Source organism: Crinia signifera, chromosome 1, assembly GCF_055691185.1.
Source record: "Crinia signifera chromosome 1, ASM5569118v1, whole genome shotgun sequence".
NCBI classification, from domain to species: Eukaryota; Metazoa; Chordata; class Amphibia; order Anura; family Myobatrachidae; genus Crinia; species Crinia signifera.
Genome location: NC_139217.1, coordinates 401,133,287 through 401,151,153, shown reverse-complemented (window position 1 = coordinate 401,151,153; position 17,867 = coordinate 401,133,287). Strand labels below are relative to the sequence as shown.

At 43.1% G+C, this 17,867-nt stretch overlaps 2 protein-coding genes across 4 annotated transcripts in view; one reads left to right on the top strand and one right to left on the bottom strand.

Annotated features, from left to right (window-relative positions):
- TMEM232 (transmembrane protein 232) overlaps nt 1-5,341 on the bottom strand; it is a 199,217-nt gene extending 193,876 nt beyond the window's left edge. Inside the window, exon 1 of one of the 3 annotated variants that reach the window (XM_083151677.1) lies at nt 5,143-5,341. The gene's annotated coding sequence lies outside the window, so the exon portion shown is untranslated. The remainder of the gene's footprint in view (nt 1-5,142) is intronic. The other 2 variants (XM_083151676.1, XM_083151679.1) reach the window with 2 other exon arrangements.
- The window catches only part of SLC25A46 (solute carrier family 25 member 46), a 34,751-nt gene continuing 22,194 nt past the window's right edge, over nt 5,311-17,867 (top strand). Inside the window, exons 1-3 of the mRNA XM_083151680.1 lie at nt 5,311-5,745; nt 9,210-9,252; nt 11,410-11,467. Of these exons, the coding sequence (XP_083007806.1) occupies nt 5,466-5,745; nt 9,210-9,252; nt 11,410-11,467 (381 nt within the window). The 5' untranslated portion in view covers nt 5,311-5,465. The remainder of the gene's footprint in view (nt 5,746-9,209; nt 9,253-11,409; nt 11,468-17,867) is intronic.

Here is a 17,867-nt window from a genome sequence, read left to right as displayed (position 1 = left end):
TAGATCAACCGGGTCATTAGGTCGACAGTCAAAAGGTCGACATGGGTTTTTAAAAAAAAAAATTGGAGCCGACATGCGCGGAGAGGCGGTATTTCATGCCCTACCATCCACTAGGGCATGGTGGGTGAATAAAATAGTGTGCCGAGCGTAGCAAGGCACTGTGCCCAAAGCATGGCCTGCGCAGCAAGCCATGCAAGGGGACTCGGTGCTACATTTCAGTGTCCATGTCGACTGTGTCGACATTCGGGACAAAAAAATTTGAAAAACCCCATGTTGACCTTTTGACTTTCAAGCTAACCCATGTTGACCTAATGACCCTGTTGATCTAATGACCATGTCGACCTAACCCATGCTGGTGACCGTATCCCGACTCAATCATAACAGTGGCAGAGATATATTCTTAGAAAAGCACATAAGAAATTGCATAGAATCTGGCCCTCAGTCTCCAACCTATGCTGGAGAGAGTGTAACGAGATCAGAGACACCTTCCATATTTTCTGGGCCTGCCCGAAAATAAGACAGCTCTGGAGGGGAGTCTTTGACCTTGCCTCAAAGGTTCTTGGGGTTTTGGTCCAGGAGTCTCCTCTGCTGGCGTTACTTCATGTTTATCCACCAGATATTCCTCACCCCAAATGTTATGTATTAGGCCACATTTTCATAGCCACCCGGGCCGCAATAGCCCAGGATTGGAAAAAATCTGCTCCCCCCCACTCTGTAAAATTGTCCGGAAAACGCACCACTCGTTCCAAATGGAAACGATGGGCTTACCCACTTACCTCAAACCTTCTTCTACAATGTTGTCCTGGCCTTGCTGGCAAGATTATATAACCTCAACTGAAGGGGCAAACCTATTACATTCCAAAGGTAAGGGGCAGACAAACTGGGGTGACACAGCAGGGATAGAAGTCAGCACATACAGAAGGTTAGGATGAGAAAAGGTTAGATTTAATGAAGAAGTGGGTCTTGATAGACTGTTTTGTAGGGAGATGGCATCTCTGATAGGGAGGGGTAGAAAATTCCACAGCACAATGACCAAAATCTTGGAGTCGGGAATAGGAGGAAGTAACTAGTTGGCAGGAGAGGCAACGTGCATTTGTGGCGCGGAGAGGGCAGGTGGAAGTGTAAAGGGAGATACTGTAAGGTCAGATAAGTAGGTGGGAAATTAATGGGTGATGGCTTTATAAGTGAATGAGAGGAGCTTCCCTATTCTGAAATGAAAGGGGAGTCAGTTTAGGGTTTGTAAGAGAGGAGATGTGGACATAGAATGTTTGGAGAGGAAGAGGAGTCGGGCCGCAGCTTTGAGGATAGATTGGAGAGGAAAGAGCTGTTTTACAGGGAGGCCAGAAAGTAGATTACAGTAGTCCAATCTGGATATGACTAATGAGTGGATGAGGGTCTTTGTAGCATCCTGGGTGAGATAGGGTCTGATCCTGGAAATATTTTTGAGGTGGAAACCACAGGACTGTGAGAGATGCTGAGTGTGTGGTTTAAAGGAGAGAGAGGAATCAAGAGTAACGCTAAGGCAGCGTACTTGGTGGCTAGAGGAGATAGTTGTTCCGTCAATAGATACTGTAGAGAAATTGTGGAAGGTGAAGTTATGTGGGAGGGTGGGAAGATGATCAGATCAGTCTTATGGTGCCCATACACGCTACGCTTTTTTGGTCCTATTTGATTTGATTTGATTTTGACTATATGCGATACAGTACAAAAAGGATGTGCCTGCACATCCTTTTTGTACTTAACTATATCGGGCTCCCGGGGACGCGCATCGCGTCGGATCTGAACGCGGCAGACACTTAACACGCCGCGATTATCGTATATGCGATGCGTTTTGTACTTAAAAAGTACAAAACGCATACGATAATCGTAGCGTGTATGGGCACCATTAGACATGTTTAGCTTAAGAAAGCGCTCGGATATCCAAGAAGAGATAGCAGAGAGACAGCTGGAAATACAAATGAGGAGATCAGAGGAGAGGTCAGAAGAGGAGAGGTAGATTTAGGTATCATCAGCGAGAAGTGATATTGGAAGTCAAATGAGTGAATGAGCTCACCTAGAGATGATGTATAGAGAGAGAAAAGGAGAGGACCAAGAACAGAGCATTGGGGGACACCTAGGGGGGAATTTACTAAAGGAAATTTGTAAAAAAAATAGGTGTATTTGTATCCAGAAAATACGGCAATTTGTATTCGTATTGATAGTACATCAATACGAATACGAATTGCCGTATTTTCGGGATAGTAAATGTCAAAAATAAGTGTATTTCTGGATACAAGGACACCTATTTTTTACAAATTTCCTTTAGTAAATTTCCCCCCTAATGTCAGTGGAAGATTAGGGGAGGTGGAGTCATGACAGGAGACAGAGGGGGAAATTTGAGAGTTCTATTTCACATGGGATGCTGCTATGACATTACATGTTATCTATAATCTACTAGAAGGTGCTAAATAAATAAAAGTAGATTCTGATTGATTGCCCATACCAACATCCCATGTGAAATAGAACTCCCAGGTTAGTAAATCCCCCCCCCCCCAGAGAAGGAGCAGTCAAAGAGGAAGGAAGATAGCCAGCCGAGAGCAGTATCATGCAGACCAAGGGAGTAAAGGTTTTGGAAAAAGGAGAGGGTGGTCCACATAGTCAAAAGCAGCAGAAAGGTCAAGAACGATAAGTAGAGAGTAGTGGCAGCATGAAGATCATTGCAGACTTTTGTGAGAGCAGGTTCAGTGGAGTGGACGGGACGGAAGCCAGACTGAAATGGATCAAGCAGGGAGTGGAACGAAAGAAAGGCAGTAAAGCGGTTGTAGAATACATGCTCAAGGAGTTTGGAGGTTAATGGGAGGAGAGAAATGGGGCGGTAGTTAGAGAGAGAGAGAATTAGGATCAAGTGTAGGTTTTTTAAGGATAGGAGAGACAAGAGCATGCTTGAAGGCAAAGAGGACAGTACCCGATGAGAGGGATAGATTGAAGAGGGCAAGATTAGAACAGGCAGTGGAGAGAGGAAGGGGAGGATGCGTATGGGTATAGGGTCAGATGGGGAGGTGGTGAGGGGGAGGAACGGATGAGAGCCATGACTTCCTCATCAGATTCATAGGAGAATGATGTCAGAATTGGTAAGGGGGAGAAGGAGGGATTGTGAGGGAGAGGAAGTGGTTGGTTGCAGATGGTCTGGTGGGACGTGATGTCCTGACGTATGGAGTAAATGTTGGATGTAAAGTAAGTGGCAAATTCAAGAGCATGGAGTAAAGAGGGGAGGGGAGGAGGTGGTGGGCAGAGGAAGCAGTTGGCAGTGGCGAAGAGGTGGTGGGGGGGTTTAGACTGGAAATGGAGATGAGGTTCTTGATGTCTGACTGTTTAGCAAGGTAAAGGGTAGCACTGAAGGTTGAAAGCATAAGCTTGAAATGGAGGAAGTCTGCCTTAGAGCACAATTTGATGTTGTTCAGCAGTACGTAAACATTTTTGCAGGTATCTGGTGCATTTGGGTGAATAGTGGTTGGTGGAGCGACAGAATCAAGAGCAGAAATAAGGGAAGCATTATATAGGGAAGGGGCTTATTCAGGACATGAGAGAGAGAGAGAATAGGAGAGAGAAGTGAGTCAAAGAGGGAGGATGGGGAGGCGGAGTCAATAGCCTCGATGTTACGCTTGGTGATTGTAGTTTTGGAAAGTGGAGATGAAGAAGCAGAGAGGCATAAGTTAAAAGAGAGAAGGTGATGGTCAGAGAAGGGGAATGGGAAGTTGGAGAAATCAGAAATATCACAACGGTAGGTGAAGACCAGATCAAGTGAGCTTCCATTCACATGGGACGGTGAAGAGGTCCACTGGGAGAGACCAAGTGAAGATGTGAGGTTAAGGAGTTTTAAGGCATAGGTTTCTGTGGGAATTTTGATAGGAATGTTGACGTCACCTAAGATAATGGAGGGAATATCAGAAGAAAGAAAGTGTGGAAGCCAGCAAGCAAAGTTGTCAAGGAATTTTGAGGGAGTAAGAAATGGCAATATATTGCCCCTAGGCAATATTCAGGCGCTGCGTATGTCCTCCCCCTACAAATCAAGCAGCAGTTATGTTCGTGGGATTGTCAGTCCCAAAGTGAAAAGAAAGAAAGAAGGATGGAAACTGCGCTATTTGAGGAAGGATTTCTACAATCAAGAATTATGAATGGTATAAATTTAATAACATAGATTATTATGCATAAAAATTGATACTATAATTAATGAAATAAAAATTGAATTAAAATCACATGAAGTGTACACTTAATAACCAATTGGGTGGTTATATCTGTGCATTTGTGGCACTTGGTGGCTCCACTTGTATGGTGGTCCCTTATTTCTCTGAAAGAGTGTCCCCACTTTTTCTACCTATAGGTGGATATAGTTGATGGAGTGCCAGTAATTTTGAGGGAGTGCCAGGCGGGTGATAAAGGACAGCAAGTCGAAAATTAACAGGTTGGAAGAGGCGTATAGCATGGAATTCAAATGTACAGAATGTAAGAAATGGTTCTGCGGCATGAGTTGGTAGGAGTAACTAGAGAGTAGTAGGACTCCAACCCCAATTCTGCATTTCGGGGGCGGGGACAAGGCTGGCATCACTTGCCTACCTTCCCAGGTGGCCGAGTGGGGGGCCTGATTTTTGGGAGCCTCCAGGAGAGAGAGTTAAATTTGGGTGGGGTGTGTTGAAACTGAAATCTAAATTGCAGTGTAAAAATAATGCAGCCAGTATTTACCCTGCACAGAAACAAAATAACTGACACAAATGTAACTCTCTCTATACATGCTACTTCTGCCCCACCTGCAGTGCACATGGTTTTGCCCATTTTGAGAACAAATTTGTACTGCAATCAGATCTGAATAAGGGCCATTACGATGTGTCATAATGTGTAAGGGGCATTGCTCTAAGAAGCAAAACAATTACAGGTGTAGGGGGTGCTGTAACATAGCTATCTATGCCTCTCATCAGGACATTGCAAAAAAAAAAAATCATAATGGGACTAATATTAACTACAACAATTGTGATCTACCACCCTGTACGCCTGTGGAAGCTGATTATCACACACATTGCAGCTACATTATCTATCTCTATCCAACACTACGAAACATTGCGTCCTCAGTGCCCCCTCAGTGGGTAGATGACACCCACTTAACCTTACGGTTAGTCGGTAGCTCCCCACTCCCTTCTCGGACCTCACACCGGCGGTTGCTGAGGACGCGGAAAGTAATCCATCCATAGCAACGTGTCAACTGGCCAATCAGCGGCCGAGTTTCACTATACTTCAGGCCTGCTGAGGTATAGCCATGTGATTGGTCACTGGTTTGAACTACAAGTCCCGGGATGCTATGCGGAAATATGACAGCGGAGCCCATCCTGGCCTCCTCCCTCACGCAGAGTCAGCCCCGGGGCACATCGCTATCGCAGTAGAGTGCTGGTCACCTGCCGCAGCGTCATCGCAGGCTCGGGCAGAGACCTGGCAGTATGCAGCCCCGTCGGCCCGAGGGTTTTGATGGTCTCGGATACCGAGGCTCTGCCTGGGGCCGGGGTGAAGAAGTGCCGCCGCCACCGTACCAGCACAGCTTCCCGGCAAGGTCATTCAGCTCTTCCGGGGATCTGTCACAGCACTGGGTGACTACCCCGCCTGACATCCCGGGCAGCCGCAACCTGCACTGGGGGGAGAAAACTCCACAGTACGGAGGAGACGGCAGCCATGCGCCGCCCGGCCTGGGGGAGGAGAACAGCGGAAGCAGCGGCAGCGGGGGTGAGAGGGCGCTGCCAGGGAGAGCATTGCCCAGCAATGCATATAGCAGTACTAGCAGGGATGATGCTGCCAGGCAGCCCATTACCCAGCAATGCCTATAGGAGTGGTAGCAGGGTGAGGGGTCGCTGCCAGGTAGCCCATTACCCAGCAAAGGCTTTTCTAGGGATAGCAGGGTGAGAGGGCACAGCCCGGGAGAGCATTGGCCTGCAATGCCTATAGAAGCAATAGCAGGGTGTGCTGCCAAGGAGAGCATTATCCAGTAATGCCTATAGTAATGGTAGCAGGGTGAGGTGCTGCTGCCAGGGAGAGCATTACCCAGAAATGACTATAGTAGTGATAGCAGGGTGAGGGGGCGCTGCCAAGGATCCCATTATCCAGGATTGGCTACAGTGGTGATAGCTAGGTGAAGGGGTTACTGCCAAGGAGCCCATTTCCCAGCAATAGCTGTAGTAAAGATAGTATGGTGAGATGTCACTGCCAGGAAGCATGTTACCCAGCAATAATTGCAGTAGGGATAACAATTACCCAGATATAGCTATAATAGGGATAGTATGTTGAGATGTCCCTGCCAGGAAGCATGTTACACAGCAATAATTGCAGTAGGGATAACAATTACCCAGATGTAGCTATAATAAGGATAGGAGGGTGAGATGGCATTGCCAGGCAGATTATCTAGGTAAATTCAATTACTTTTGCTGTGTGATTAGTATGTTTGCATATATCGTCCAGTAACTGTATCCTCCGCATCTCACGTTTTCCTGCACACCGCTACAGGGTATGAGGAAAAACTTGCATGATTGACCATTCGATGATCCCACATTTGGACTAGGATTCTGAATTGAAGTTCTAGATTCAGTTACAATAGCTCTAGTAGAGATAATTTGATAGGCAAGAGTGATGATGTTGAATGGTACTTCCATAATTTCAAATGCCATGGAATACTGGAAATCCCAATTCTAGGCACACAACCGCCAACCCCTACCAAGAAAAACAAACTCAAGCTTGTAGAATACAATCAATCCATGTCCAACCATATACACTGAACCATACAGATTATCAAACATAAGAGCATGAATAATGATGATATTAAAGAGGAAAAGAATACAATTCACTTATCTGCCTTGTTTAAATTGTCATACAAGATTGTGGTGCTCTGTTGCGAGGGTCTTCTTGGGTTTTTGTCCATTAGCTGAATATGAAGCACTTACAGTATCTCTTTATTATCTGTTTTTGCAGGATGCACCCTTTTCTTGTGATGTCTTCATATAGTATACAGTCACTAGGTCTACAACTAGGTCGACACCACTAGGTTGATATGACTGAAGATCCACATGGAGTTAGGTGGTCATTAGGTCTACATGGGGAAGGTCGACAGTCAAAAGGTCAACACGGCATTTGTCACTTTTTTTTTTTTTTTTTTTGTGCCGACAGGCGGTATTTCATGCCCTACCATCCACTAAGGCGGTGGGCGAATAAAATAGTGTGCCAAGTGCAGCAGTGCACTTTTTAGAGTCTGTGTCCACATTTGGGACAAAAAAAGTGAAAAACCCCATGTCGACCTTTTGACTGTCAACTTTCTCCATGTCGACCTTCATGCATGTTGACCTACTAGCTGTCTTATCCAATGATCCATACCCTCTTCATATTCAGGACAGTTTATCTTCTATTTCTACCTCCTTTAATGTAATATATTCTTTTGTGTAATGATGTTATAAATAATTGTAAAAAGTTACGTTGGCAAAATGGAAAACATATTTAAAACAAGCGCTTCGTCTAGTCTCTATTTCTAAATGGAAAATTTTACTTCACCAAAATGTCAGCTCGAAACTTCTCCACCTCTCTTTTTTTCGTTTTAATCCCATATAGTTTTTGTTAAGTGCATATCCCAAAGTTTTTAAGTGTAATTTTCTGAGTTTAAAACACTATATATATATATATATATATATATATATATATATATATATATATATATATATATATATATATATATATATATATATATATATATATATATATATATATATATATATATATATACACTGCACGATAGGCTGGCACACTCCCCTCTGGTTGCGTCTGCCCGGGTGCCGGCAATTGTGATTATCATATATATATACGAGAGAGCCGCACAGCACGGGACTGTTCTCCACTCACAACAAATCAATAGGCAACAGCCTATTGATTTGTTGTGATTGGAGAACAGTCCCGTGCTGTGCGGCTCTCTCGTATGTATGTATGTATGTATGTGTATATATATATATATATATATATATATATATATATATATATATATATATATATATATATATATTCTGTCTTGTCCTGCACGAGGAGGTCATGAGTAAGGCCACGTTCCGTGGTCGAAACGTCGACCTGACCCTTGTTTGAATTGCTGTTTCCTGATATGGAATAAAAATCCAGCTATTTACCTGTGAATATTCGAAAGCCCTGGTGAGTGCCGTTTTTTCAAATTGGATATATATATATATATATATATATATATATATATATATATATATATATATATATATATATATATAATTTCACATTTTTTACCCAAAAACATAGATCCAGTGCGTGTTCTCTTTCGACATGAACTATAGGAACTCTGGGGAAGATTTCTTAAGCATTGCGAAGCGATAAATTGGCTGGTAATTACGCACTAACCGATCCTTAACTGTCAATTTTTAAACCCAGTCGTGTTTCTTGACAGTTAGGAGCTGATTGGCCGGTTATATAGTACCAGTGTCGTCATAACTTTGCCAGGCTTAATAAATCTGCCCCTCACTCTTCTTCCCACATTTTTCTACATATGGTAACGAGCAATTTGTGTCACAGAAAGTTCAGTCAAGTGCAACAGATAATATAACCCCGGAGCTCAGAGAGGTGTATATAGGAAATTGGGTCATAAATATTGCATCTGTAACTGCACTTCAATTAGGAATTTATCCAGACTACTATTAGGTTTTCTATGTGCGCCTTGCAAGTTGAGAGATCAGAGTGCATTTACCACATGGCTGCCACTTTGGTACACTGCAGTTTTGATCCCCCAGCCTGCACGTCTGACCTGATCACACATTAAGTGACCCCTTATTGGGCCTTGCAGTGTAAAGCTGGCCATACATCTACAGATTTATTGTTAGATCTGTATGGTTAGAACAAAAACCTGGTAATGGATATGAGCAAATGGCAGTTGACCATTTGCTTCGAAATGCTGGAAAACTGCCAAACTGTCATTCAGATATTACCAGGTTTTTGTTCCAACCAGCCAGATCTGACAATAAATCTGTAGATGTATGGCCAGCTTAAGACACAAAAAAAACCTGATATTGACCGTTTAAACAATACTTTTAATTGAGGCAATTGCTTTTTAAATTGGATTATTTGCATTTAGCATTTTACTAAAATAAATTGAAAAGCTTTTTTTATGCTATGTGCATTTATCATGCATTATTTTCTTTCAGAACAACTAAATCGCTTTGCTGGATTCGGTATTGGACTTGCAAGGTACAAGGTTTTTGTTTTTTTCATTTTATGCATTTTATGTGTGAAACATTATTGTAGCCATTAAGATGCATCTAAGGCCTTCCTTGTGATACTTTCAAGCGCAATTTTTGTTGAGAACCTTGAGCATTAATGTTGCTTCCATGAAGCCAGTTTTTATGGCCTCCTGCTTGGTGCACAGGTAAATTGCTTCATCTGAAGTCTACAATTTTGCAGTTATTCCATGAGTTTCTTAGTTCATAGCAAATCAGAGTTCCAATATTAACAAGTTAGAATGTAATTAGGGAGAATTCAATTAGATGTGATAATTTACTGCATCTAATTGATACTTATCCAACTAGCTCTGACACTGGCACTTATCAGAATTTTTTTTCTGGACCCACCCGGGTCTTAAAAAAAATCCCAGATAATTGACCTGTCGCAGTGTGAATGCTAAAACACAGTTGAGTCTGACAGTGTATACCAGATCCTAGGTGCTTCCATTTGTCTGCAAAAATACATTACACAGAAATTTGTGGCAACCACCACTTTTTCCATCCAAAAATATTTAATCCATTATTGATTTCCTCCTTCTATCTGAGATTCAATGATCAGATATTGGGTGAAATGTAATAGGGAGAGAGTCGGTAAGAAATCTCCAGGTATTTTTAAAGCGGCAATCATTTACACTGCAAAATCAAACTGGTTTTGCAGTGTAAATGATTGACGCTTTTTAAAAAAAAAAAATGGAGAATTCTTACCAAATTTCTCACTTTCTGATTCTCTCACCCTATTACATTTCACCCATTGTTTTCACACTTTAATAATTATTTGGTTCTGAATGTTAATTTTAGATTTTTCACTGTTCACAATCTAACTAAATAGATAACTTTATTCCAAGCACACTCTCGTTTTATTTTTGTTTTTCTATCTACAAACCTCAGGATAGAGAGATTTCCTGGTCATAATACTATTATTTTTGTGGCAAATTAAGTGCTCAAAAACTACAATTCTGTTTTACGTTTAGTCCTGAATACCGTTTTTGAATAGTGTGTTTTGAAAATAAGAAAGAAATAATATTTGATGTAATTACCAAAATCAAAGTATCCCAAACTCGGTACTTTTACCAGTGCAGGTTTTATGGATACCTGTGCTGGTGCATAGATGGTATACAAATGTCCTCACTTTAGCAATCTCAAGTAATGCCGCTCATACATGGTGCAATAGATACCGTGCGTTTTGATCTAGATTGCATTGTATCTAGTTCTGATGCGCTAAAGCAGCATGCATTTTGAATACAATGCGATCTACCTGCAGCACATACATTTAGGGCTTTACGATGTGATGTGTGTGGGAGCGCGCATCGTAAGCCCCAAAAGCTCCATGTATGGGCACGTTTACTGCCATTTGCATTAAAAAATCTTAGTGACTTTCTAACATCACTATCATTGCAGTAGTGAGTGTCTTCTATATAATTACAACCAACTGAAAAACCTGATCATATCATAACTTATTTTATAGTAGGCGGTACATTATTATTTTTTACAATACACAGGGTACAGATTGGAGTTAATTAGTTAATTGCATGAATTCCTCCTCATATATACAGTAGGTTCTTCTTACCTTGTAAAGCCATCTTAATTCCCAATGAATGGTGTGATAAACATGTATGGCTTATTTCTTAGGTGTGACGAATCACACAGGGGATAGTGTAGGTGGGCGGATATATTAACGTGGCTCAATATTCTCAATATTGTGAAAAATCACTGCTTCCCAAATCTCTAAAGCGATTAATTAGTACATTTGAATCTATCCATGAAGATAATGGGAACATTATTTTAAAAGAGGAAAGTATAGATTGGTCTGGTGAAAATGTATATAATATGCAGCACTTGGTATGGAATGTCTTTATTTTGTACTTATTTGTATTATAGACGTTCTTAGTGTCCTTGATCCAGATGCACTAAGCTCCAAAAAAAGTGGAGAGTGATAAGCAACCAGTCAATCAGCTCATAGCTGTCATTTTTCAAATCCATCCTGTAATGTGCCTGTAATGTGGCAGTTAGGAGCTGATTGGCTGGTATCACTCTCACTTTTTGAAGCTTGGTGCATCTGGCCCCTTGTAATGTTTGCCCTTTGTCATTTCTGTTGTTTTAAATATAGTATTTTTTTTTTTTGTAGCCTCTTTACAGAAAATGTTTTGGCTCACCCATGTATCGTCCTGCGTCGTCAGTGTCAGGTAATATATATATCCAGTGTTACTATTATTGCTGTAACCGGCTGCAAACTCGCATTCAGTGTCAATAAGTGTTTGTAACAGCAAGGAAGCCAAATGTTTGAGGAGTCTCACAGCCAGGGATTATTTGCCAGTCCTCGGACAAGTGCTGGGGTGGGGGTTAGCCCTTACATCATATCATTAATGTACATATTATGGACCTTCATGTAGCAAACAATGAATAGTGTACCAGCTAAACATTCCCTTAATAAACTATTGGTATTACTATTAAGGTGAGTTAACTGCATGTGCATAGCAGCTGACGGGGGGGGGGGGGGGGGGACTCCTAACTGCCCACCACCGCGGGACACTGCCAGCCCTGGGTAGGACGTGCGACAGTCCCCCCCCCCCAAAAAAAACCTGGACTTTCCTGCAAAAATGGGGGCAGTTGGAAGTTATATATTATGAAAGAGGAGGAGCAATGCAGAATGTAGAACCGCACACTATAAGCGTCTCCCTAAATATATAGTACAAAAAAATGCATCATTTAAAAAAAAAAAAAATAGAAATGACGTTTTAATACTTATGGTTTACGGCCAACCACGTGGCCAGCTAGTGATCATAATGCTGTCATGAGGATACTCCTATTTTTATGTGGAGGCCTGGAGCTGCCATTGTTAATCTTGCCTGGCTACATCTATATGTTTTTTATGAACTAAATCAGCACTTGATTGATAAAAGCTTGCAACTATTTAGTCATTTCTATACCATCATTTTAAAGAAGGTTGAAAGGATCAGACATTTCAAGTAAGACCAGAAACCTATTGTAAAATAGTAATTATGATCAGAACTTTGCTGATGCACAGATCTACGCAGGGAATGGCTAAATGGGTCCGACTCTCATACCTCCCAACTTTCTTACTTCTTTGATCGGGACCTGCTGCACCATAGCCACGGCCGGCTACAGTGACATTGGGAGTGTGGACTAACTGACCCACGTTTTTTACATTTTTGAGGGGGGTCAGTGATCTCCGATTCCCTCAACTGTGTCCCCGGCTGCGGGACACTGCAACCAGTCTCATACATCACTAGATTATCACCAGCGCCTGTTATTTTGTTTGTTGTGTTTTCTAATGATCTGTATACAGCAGGCAATGCTGTATAAACCAGCACCACTAGATGTCAGTCAAACTTTATCGCTGTGATTAAAGTCCCAATGATTATCACGACCTGAGCAAAACCTAGCAGAGGTAACACATTAGTAGAAAAGTCAGATATATGCTATAACAGGCTGCTCAGCCATACTAACGGCTGCTGTGAAAAGCAGACCAGAGACAAAAGGGGTACATTTAAGAAGTGGCGGTTTGTAAGACCCATCCGTTTTTTTTTGTTTTGTTTTTTTTTAAGCAGTTTTTCATGCACTGTGTTTACTAATGTCCAAATCACCACTTTATGAAATGCCACTGAATGCATCTGTCCTGATTTACTTACATGTGAAGAGTATAAATACCCAAAGGCTTGGAATGAAATGAGATAGTTGTGACATACAGCATAACTTCCAACTCATGCACTCACTGGTCATCTCACGGCTTGACTACTGTAATGCTCTCCTCACTGGCCTCGCTCGATCCCAACTGGCTCCTCTCCAATCTGTCCTCAACTCCGCAGCCAGGCTTATCTTCCTTTCCAGCCGCTCTAATTCTGCCGCTCCCCTTCAACAAAATCTGCACTGACTCCCATTCCCCTACAGAATCCTCTTCAAACACCTCACACTCACATACAGGACCATCTCTAATTCCATTGCTCCATATATCTGTAACCTCATCTCCATTCATACACCCTCCCGCCCTCTATGGTCGTCTCTTCTCCACCCTGATCACTGCTTCCCATGCTAGAGTACAGGACTTTGCCCGTGCTGCACCCCTTCAGTGGAACGCACTCCCTCGCTCCATTAGACTCTCCCCGACCTTGCAAAGCTTTAAAAAGGCACTGAAAACTCACCTATTCATCAAAGCGTACCCTTCCACTGCATAAACTAGCCGGTTCTCCGACCCCTTGCCTGTTTACATCCTGCTATCTAGCCACCACCCACTTGCTTGCACCTCTTGTAATCTGTCTGTCTCCTCTTCATACTAGATTGTAAGCTCTACCGAGCAGGGCCCTCTTCCCTCCTGTTGTTAAAGCCCTCTTCTCTTCACATTTCACTCACAGCTCTCTTATACTTAAACACTCAGTGACCATCTTCGTCTGCATACTCATCTCCATCATTGGCCTCAAGCCTCTAGTTGTATGTTGATTGAGTCCTCACTACTTATATTTAAGCTGTAATGTGTATTGAACTGTGGCGCTCTTTATTTGTACTCTATTTTTGTTATTTATTCAATGTAATACTCTTTTGTCTCCCTGTACTGTTCCTTTGTACGGCGCTGCGAAACACTTGTGGCGCCTTTATAAATAAAATTATAATAATAATAACTGTCCCGATTTACAGTAGGACAGTCCTGCTAATTGGGCAGTCTGTTTGATGTTCCAGGAATTGCAAATGGATTTGATGTTAGTGATCAGATCTCAATTAATTTGAATATTTGCTTGTTTTCTCTTTTTGTCTGGTGGCATCTGTCTACTTGCAGTGCAGTCAGCTGCAACTTCTCAGATTGGCGATCCATGCTGTGTCAATGTGTCCCCTCACATGGCTCGCTCTACTCTCCATGCTTCGGGCACAGTGCCTTGCTGCGCTCGGCACACTATTTTATTCTCCCACAATGCTGTAGTGGATGGTAGGGCATGAAATACCATGAGAAGGCCATTATTAAAACAAAATTCTTTCCCAGATTATGGGGGTGTACCACGGGAGCATGCGAGCTGTGGTGGTTGAACAGCACGATGCAGGTTGAGTATTCAATATAACAATAAGGCTTTCTGGCCATGGTGTGCTTATTGCAGATTGGCTAATAGTGGTCGGGCAAGGACACATGGTTTTGTGTTAGCCGCAGCCGTGGCTATGCATACACTAATGTTGTAATATTAACGGGTATATATGTTGCCTGATAATTGGGCAGTATTGTGTGGTTGAGGCTAAGCCTGGCAGAAAACAGGGTTTAGTTTAGGGTGCTGAGATAGTTATATGTTAAAAGTAAAGCTGTAAATAGCAAAGTGATGAGTAAAACGGTCAGGGACGTGGCTGATGGTGGTAGATGCGGAGCACTTAGATGCAGCTGTTTATGGCTGGGACGTAGTAAGAGGAAAATTGAGCAAGCAAGAAATGCTCTCTGTTGGAGTACTAATGAGACAGCATTGCAGAGGGCTGACATTGACGTCTGTCCCTGGTTATGATGTCACGTAACGGTGACCCAATACTTGGTGCATGCTACTGATGGAAACCATAGTAATTCGTCACATGGGGAAGAAGGGTTTGATATCCCTGTGTGATAGGCACTGGTAGATGATCCCTCAGAGGGGGAAACATATAAAGGAACAGTAATGCTAATTGTAAGTGCTATCATAATGTTGGTACAAGGTAAGGTGTGTGTAACCCTGGTGATGTAAAGGCGTGCATGTGTTGAATCAATGTGTAGGGGGGTGAAGGAGAGTGTGAATCAAGGTGCCAGGAGTTTTGTTACGTATGCATGGCCGGTAATAAGCAAGTTTGTACAGGGAAAAATTGCTCTGTGATTCTAAGAAGACTTATGTGGGGTACACATCAGGACGATCTGGCCCAAAGCGAGTCAATTTAGATACAATCTCGACCGATTGTATGTAAATTGGCCATGTTTTGGGCCATTTCAGTGTCCTTTTGATGCAATCCTGATCCGATGCGTGGCCCCGCGGATCGGTCGGTCTTTTCTGAGATCCTACCTGCTGCAGGTAGGATCTCAGAACCGACCATTGCAGTGGGTGGGGGTTTTGATCGGATCGCGATCACATCAGCCGCATTTTTGCGGCGTCGGCGGTGCTGTCAGCTCGTGAGCGGGTCGTACGTTCCTGTGACGACCCGCTTACGAGCACCATCGTACTGGTGTGTACCGGGCATTACAGGGAAGGATACTGCAGGAAGGATAATGGGTGTGAATAAATCAGGGCTCGACAAAACCCGGGGGCCAGGTCGCCATGGCGACCAGATTCTGCTTCCTGGCGACCAGATTTGCCAGGAAGCAGAACCCCCGGGCAGAGTGGTTCCCGGACGGGTCCCGGCTGCCGGGAGATGGACAGGGAGAGGCAGGGAGCTGGCAGCAGCGTCTCTGTAAGCAGCGGGTCCCCGTGGCTTGCTATCCTATCAGCACTCACAGCAGCCTTGGGTGCTCATTTCAGACATGTAAAAAGATGGCGCCACAGTGGGTTAATGTTCAATATAACAGCCTGCACGGCGGCAGCCCAGCAGAGCGGTGCAGAACTCTCCCAGCTGTTGGTGCAGGTCAGCAGCGCGCCTATTACACGAGCTAATCGGGAGCCGTACTTGAGCTTTGAAATAGGAGGGCTGCTGACCTGCTCTGATACGGCGGCAGCCAGGAGAGTTCTGCACTGCTCTGCCGGGCTGCCGCCGTGCTGGCTGTTATATTGACCATTAACCCACTGTGGCGCCATATTTTTACGTGTCTGAAACGGGCACCCAAGGCTGCTGTGAGTGCTGATAGGATAGCAAGCCATGGGGACCCGCTGCTTACAGAGACGCTGCTGCCAGCTGGCTGTTGCATTCAATATTACAACCCACCACGGGGACCCGCTGCTTATGCAGAGGCTCCAGTGGCACCAGAGAACAGAGGGTTTTTTTTCTCAGTCTGCCCCTGCCTGGCATCAAGCCACAAACCCATAGCAATGAGCATGTAGGTAAGCAGCACTGTGGCATAATATGCCATGGGCATTATGGCGTGTGGTAATATATGTAATGGGCATTACGATGTTTGGTTTACCGTGTAATGGGCATTACGGTGTGTGGGGTATATGTAATGGGCATTATTGTGTGTGGTATAGTATGCAAAAGGTTTTTCAGTGTGTGGCGTTTTGGGCATTGTGTAATGGGTATGTGACATGTGCAATAGGCATAATTGTGTTACTTTTTGGCGCACACTGTCACTATTTTTTTTTCTGGCTCCTACATTTTCATCCTGGCTCATAGATTTTAAAAAAATTTGTCAAGCCCTGGATTAAATGAAAGCACTTTATTTTATGTACTCATTGAGACCATGTAATGTGAGTGTCCCAAGACTGAAGGAACACTCACTCCCTTACTTGAGTTTAGTTCTCTTGTGAGGTCCCCACCTCGAATCCTCAAGCTGACTTTCAAGTCCAAAGAACCATGCAGTCTAATATTTATTATTGTGATATGTGGTGGAATGTCTTGCTACATAAGTTAGTTTCTTGAATTTCATCAGCTCTGTAATCACATTTCTGATGGTGCCAATATGCTCTAGAATGCAGTGTTTGAAGGCTCATGATGCCATGCCTACATATGTGAGGTTGCAGCTACATATGACAATAGACAACCCCAACTGCATTGCAGTTTTATGAACACTCTTATCCTGTGCATCTGGCCATATTTGTTCTGGACCTCTTTTTTGTTGGCCGTATATATTGACAGGCCTTACATGTACCACATGGATATGTACCTGTCTCTTTATTTTTTTATTTTTTGTTCTTAGTGGATTTTTGAAGAGTGAACTAGAATAATGCCCTTTGTTACACGTAGGTTGTATTATTGGAGGAGTTCGGTCTTAGGCATAAGAATTCTCCATAGTAGAAACCAAGTGAGCACTCATTTGATGTAAGAGGCTGTTGGTAGAGAAAGAAATGGGTTTGTTATCAGCGCACTGAATCGTGGTTGGTAGAGGTCTAATTGCGGTATACTTCAGTTTGTACCATCATCATGGCCTGTTAATTTTAAGGTCTAAGAATGGAACTACGTCTGAGCTGTTGTTGTGGGTTAGTGTGATGTTATTGAGGGTTTCAATGAGGGAAAGTAACTTGTCCTCTCCACCCTCCCATATCAATAGTATAATCAATGATTTTACCACCACCATGATGTTTTTTGGTTGGTATATCCTAAGTTCCACTCTCCCACCATCCGAGAAACAAGTTTATGTATGTTGGGGCATTGGCTGCTCACGTAGCTGTGCCCCTTGTTTGTAAAAAAAAAAACGTAAGCGTAAAGTAAATTTTGGTACTATAATAAATCTATGTCATTGCATAGAGATTCAGGGGGTGATTCAGGTTGGTTTGCAAAAGTAAACTCCTTCTTTAATGGACAAAACCATGTGCAGTGCAGGTGCGGCCGATGTGACCTGTTCAAAGAGAGTTACCATATATACTCGAGTATAAGCCTACTTTTTCAGAACATTTTTTATGCTGAAAAAGCCCCCCTCGGCTTATACCCGAGTGAGGGTCCCGCTTGAGTCAATGAGTTTTCCCAGTTTTTTGTTGTAAAATTAGG